The sequence below is a fragment of the Corapipo altera genome, unplaced genomic scaffold (genome assembly GCF_003945725.1).
Source record: "Corapipo altera isolate COAL_440 unplaced genomic scaffold, ASM394572v1 290, whole genome shotgun sequence".
In the NCBI taxonomy this organism is placed as follows: Eukaryota; Metazoa; Chordata; class Aves; order Passeriformes; family Pipridae; genus Corapipo; species Corapipo altera.
Genome location: NW_020885041.1, coordinates 484,612 through 489,779, shown reverse-complemented (window position 1 = coordinate 489,779; position 5,168 = coordinate 484,612). Strand labels below are relative to the sequence as shown.

The 5,168-nt window shown below is 67.1% G+C and overlaps 1 protein-coding gene across 1 annotated transcript in view; it reads left to right on the top strand.

Annotated features, from left to right (window-relative positions):
- The window catches only part of KMT2D (lysine methyltransferase 2D), a 28,011-nt gene that overhangs the window by 5,321 nt on the left and 17,522 nt on the right, over positions 1–5,168 (top strand). The window contains 14 exon segments of the mRNA XM_027668492.1: positions 204–338; positions 432–1,282; positions 1,459–1,572; positions 1,936–2,046; positions 2,148–2,252; positions 2,465–2,646; positions 2,737–2,901; positions 3,317–3,423; positions 3,516–3,557; positions 3,665–3,880; positions 3,965–4,108; positions 4,194–4,310; positions 4,649–4,773; positions 4,864–5,053. Of these exon segments, the coding sequence (XP_027524293.1) occupies positions 204–338; positions 432–1,282; positions 1,459–1,572; positions 1,936–2,046; positions 2,148–2,252; positions 2,465–2,646; positions 2,737–2,901; positions 3,317–3,423; positions 3,516–3,557; positions 3,665–3,880; positions 3,965–4,108; positions 4,194–4,310; positions 4,649–4,773; positions 4,864–5,053 (2,604 nt within the window).

The following is a 5,168-nucleotide window of genomic DNA, read 5'->3' as shown; positions in this document are numbered from 1 at the left end:
ACTCTGTCTCCTTTCCTGTGGGTGTGGGGGTCTCACACTGGGGGCTTCTCAGCAGCCCTGGCTTTGCCTGACCCTCATTTCCCCTGTTTTGGGGTACATGGGGAGCTTGGGGGGGGGGTTTGTTGTCTCTCAGCCCCAGGCTGGGTGGCACAGGGGGTGGAGGGGACCCCTGTCACCCCCTCACCCATGTCCCCATCCCACAGGTCTCCTTCCTGAGGTGGCAGTGGCAGAGGAAGCACCAGCCCTGGCTCTGGAGGTGCCCCCTGAGGAGGAGATGGAGCTGGAGCCGGAGCCCTCGCTGCCCCCTGAGATGACCCCTCCACCCTCAGCTCCCCCAGGTTGGTCTGGGGGCACACTGGGGTTGGGGTTGGGGGAGTGGTTGTCTCTGGAGGGGGGGCTGTGATGTCACCATCCCCCCTTTCCACCCCCAGCTCTCCGCGCCATCTCTCCCGTGCGCCCCCCAGACCCCTCCCCTGACGCCAAGGAGGACGAGGTGCCCGAGCCTCCCACCCCAGCCCTACCCGAGCCCCCTGGCAGCCCCGGCACCGCCATGGACACCGAGCCCCCCGGCTCCCCACCACCCCCCCTGGGCTCCCCTGTCGTCACCCTGGCCCCCGCCGAGCCCCCCGAGGACGAGGAGATGGAGACGGCCGGTGGTGAGGGGGAGTCCCCAACCAGCCCCCCCGGAGATGCCCCCCCTGGCAGCCCAGCCCCGGAGCTGGGGCCCTTCCCGGGCCTGCCTGAGGAGGAGGAAGAGGAGGAGGAAGAGGCGCCGAGGCTGGAGCGGGAGGGCACCAGCGGCAGCTCCCCGCCGCTGAGCGAGGAGGATGCGGTGGAGGAAGGCCGGGCTGGGGGGGACCCCGGAGCCAAGGGGTCCCCCCTCCTCCTGGAGCCGGAGGAGCTGGGCCCCGAGACCCCCATGGAGGTGTGCACCACCGGCGAGAAGCTGCTGGGGCGCGGGGACGAGGGGTGCCCCGAGCCCCCCGCCCTGCGCCCGCGGCCCGACATCCTCAACGAGATCTCCAACCTGAGCCAGGGGGACACGAGCAGCAGCTTCCCGGGCTCGGAGCCACTCCTGGGCTCCCCGGACCCCGAGGGCGGGGGGTCACTGTCCCCCGAGCTGGGCCCGGCCTCGGCCGACGCCAGCCTGCAGAAGGAGGACGGGGGGTCGCTGCCCTTGGGCGCCGAGACCGACGACTCGCTGCTGTTCGAGCCGGCGGCCAAGGGCGACGGGGACAAGGGCCGGCGCCGCAGCTCCCCGGGGCGCTCCCGGGTCAAGCAGGTACAGGGGGTTTCTGTGGGATCCCCCCACTCTCAGGGCCCCACCAGGGCCGTACCCCTTCCCCGGGCTGGCAAGTAGGCGAGGACTGGGTGTGGGATGGGGGCTGTGCCACTCCACTGTGTGGGGTTCCGGCTGTGACCCCAGAACTGTAATCCCCCCTCTCCCCTCGGCCTTAGGGTCGCAGCAGCAGCTTCCCTGGGCGGAGGCGCCCCCGAGGAGGGTCCCACGGGGGCCGGGGCCGGGGCCGTGCGCGCCTGAAGTCGACCACCTCGTCCGTTGACACTTTAGCAGTAAGGCTGGGCTGGGGCAGGAGTGGGGGGCAGGGGGGTCTCCCAGCTGTTCGGTGGTAGGGGTGATGGCCAAGAGTCTCCCCCCATCTCCTTCCCTGCCATCCCAGTCCCTCAGAAAGGTTTGGGAGCCCTCGGGGTGGGGTGGATGGGGGGTCTCACGGGAGGTGTAGCTGCCTGAGGTTTTGCTGAGTCTGGGGGCTTCACCCTACAAGACCAGGGCAGGCATGGAGCTTCCCCTTGGGGAGGGGGTCTCCTGTCCCTGCGTGTTCCTGTGTCCCCCAGTCCAGCACTAGACTGGCTGGTGCCCCCCCAAACTGCACAGAGAGGGGGACCTCGGTGCTGAGCCCCCCACTCTGTCCCCAGCTCGCCGACGTGGAGAGCTCGCCCAGCAAGGAGGAGGACGAGGATGATGACGACACCATGCAGAACACGGTCGTCCTCTTCTCCAACACTGACAAGTTTGTGCTCATGCAGGTAACTGGGGCACGGCAGGACAGACAGACAGAAGGGGTGGGACAGGCTCTGTGTCCCTCCCACTGCCAGCTGCTGTCCCCTCACTCCTGATCTCCCCCCAGGACATGTGCGTGGTGTGCGGCAGCTTCGGGCGTGGGGCCGAGGGGCATCTCCTCGCCTGCTCCCAGTGCTCCCAGTGCTACCACCCCTACTGTGTCAACAGCAAGGTGAGGAGGGGGCCTGGGACCCCTGTCCCCATAGCACCATGCTGTGCCCCTCGGGGACTGGCCATGTCCCATGGGACACACACACGAGGTCGTGCCCGGCGCGTCCCCCGGCCGTGCCGAGCCACTTGGGTGTCCTCTATGGCCACGCCGAGCCCAAGGACCCCCGTGACCGTGCCCAGGGCTCACGTGGCTGCCACCCCTCCCGTCCCCAGATCACCAAGGTGATGCTGCTGAAGGGCTGGCGCTGCGTGGAGTGCATCGTGTGCGAGGTGTGCGGCAAAGCCTCGGACCCCTCGCGCCTGCTGCTCTGCGACGACTGCGACATCAGCTACCACACGTACTGCCTGGACCCCCCGCTGCAGACCGTGCCCAAGGGCGGCTGGAAGTGCAAGTGGTGCGTGGCGGGGCAGGAAGGGGTGTCCGAGGGGGTGTCCGAGCTGGCACTGACCCCTCGGACCCCCTTCTTCCCTCCCTCCCTCCCCAGGTGTGTGTGCTGTGTCCAGTGCGGGGCTGCATCCCCCGGGTTCCACTGCGAGTGGCAGAACAACTACACCCACTGCGCGCCCTGTGCCAGCCTCGTCGTGTGCCCCTTCTGCCGCGAGAAGTACGTGGAGGACGACCTGCTCATCCAGTGCCGGCACTGCGATCGGTGAGCAACGCTGAGCGTGCTGGGTCCGCTCAGCCTGGAGAGGAGGAGGCTGAGGGGAGACTCATCGCAGTCTGATCTCAGTGGTGACCAGTGACAGGACCCGAGGGAACGGCCTGAAGTTGGGTCAGGGGAGGTTTAGGTTGGATTTAGGAAAAGGTTGTTCTCCCAGAGGGTGGTTGGGCACTCAGCAGGCTCCCCAGGGCAATGGGCACAGCACCAAGGCTGCCAGAGCTCCAGGAGTGTTTGGATGATATTCTCAGGCACATGGTGGGATTTTGGGGTGTCCTGTGCAGGGCTGAGGGTTGGACTGGATGGTCCTTGTGTGTCCCTTCCAACTCGGGCATATTCTGTGATTCTTTAAAGTCTGGGGTCCCCGGGGGTGGTCGTGGTGTGTGACAGGTCCCCCTGCCCGCAGGTGGCTGCACGCGGCGTGCGACAGCCTCTTCACTGAGGAGGAGGTGGAGCAGGCTGCGGATGAAGGCTTTGACTGCAGCGCCTGCCAGCCCTACGTGATCAAACCTGGTGAGCTCACGGGGTGCAGAGAACCCAGAGGAGGGCCTAGGGGACATCTGTGGGACGTGGGGACTCACCTGCCCCTCTGCTTTCCTATACAGCGCCCGTGCCTCCTGCAGAGATGGCCAAGGCCAAGGATCCGGGTACGTGCGGTGCCATGACGGTGCCATGGGGTCCCCGGTGCCGTGCCCGCTTCTGGCCACACACCCAGCCCTGGCATTTGTCCCCAACGTGGCGTTTGCTCCCCCAGAGCCCCAGTATTTCCGCTTCGAGGGCGTGTGGCTGACGGAGACGGGCATGGCCGTGCTGCGCAACCTGACCCTGTCGCCCCTGCACAAGCGGCGGCAGCGCAAGGGCCGCCCCGGCGCCCTCAACGGGGACGGGGGGCTCGAGGGGGGCGACCCCCTGGGCCCCGAGGACAAGAAGGACGGCGACCTGGACGCCGATGAGCTGCTCAAGGCTGAGGGTGGGTGTTCCCGGCATGAGAGCTGGGTGGGTGCAGCGCGGGGGTGCCAGAGGACCCCGCTGAAGTGTCCTCCCCCCGTGGCAGTGGGTGTGGAGCACATGGAGTGCGAGATCAAGCTGGAGGCTCCGGCCAGCCCCGACCGTGACGTCGGCGCCGACGGGGACTCGGGGAAGGGGCTGGAGGACCCCGAGGAGTGCAAGAAGAGGAAGCGCAAACCGTACCGGCCCGGTGAGTGCCCCCCAGGCCCTGACCCCCCTCAGGCCCTGCTGTGACCCCTCCTGGGCACGCTGTGATCCCCCCCTCTGCCCCCCAGGCATCGGCGGGTTCATGGTGCGGCAGCGCAAGTCCCACACGCGGCTCAAGAAGGTGCCGGCGGTGCTGGCGGACGTGGGGCGTGAGGGGCTGAGCACTGAGGGGCACCCCGAGGATGGTAGGGCCTACTGGCACCTCTTCCCTCCTTTTCCCTTTTCCCCTTCCCTCCTTTTCCCTTTTCTCCTTCCTTCCTTTTCCCCTTCCCTCCTTTTCCCTTTTCCCCTTCCCTCTCCCCTTTTCAGCTCCTTTCTTTCTCTTTTCAACCCTTTCCTCTCACCCCTCTCCGTTTTTCCTTCTCTTTGCCTTTCCCCTTCCCTTTTTCCCCTCTTTTTCCTTTCCCTTCTCATCCCCCCGGGATGTGGAGGACCCACAGTGCTGTGACGGTGCCGGTGGCTCGGGAACAACCCCAGGCCCTTTTTGGGAGGTGTGTGTTCATTCCTGGGGGGGCTGTTGCAGGGGCTCCGGGCGATGTCCCGGCCGAGGCTGGCCTGGATCCGGGTTCGGGAGAGGGGGACGAGAAGAAGAAACGCCGGGGACGGAAGAAAAGCAAGTTGGAGGACATGTTCCCCCCGTACCTGCAGGTGGGGTGGATGGAGGGGGTTGAGGTGGCCTGGGGACGGGGGAGTGGACAGAGGAGCCCCCCTGATGCTGACAGAACCCCTCTGTTCCAGGAGGCATTTTTTGGGAAGGCGCTGATGGACCTGAGCAGGAAGGCGCTGCTGGCAGCAGGCGGGGTGGGAGACGGGACTGCCCGCCCCTCCCTGGGCCAGGGTGCCCCAAGGCCTAAGGGGGACCCCAACCTGGCTGGGGCACTGCAGGGAGCCCCCCCGGACAGGAGGGAGACCCCCACCCACCCCCGAGGTGAGTGAGGCCAGGAGCGAGGACACTGGATGTTGTTGAGGGTCATAGTGGGTCCTGGGGTTTTTGGGGGCTTTCAAGGTTTTTTGGTGGTCCCTGAGGTGGTTGGGGGTTTTTG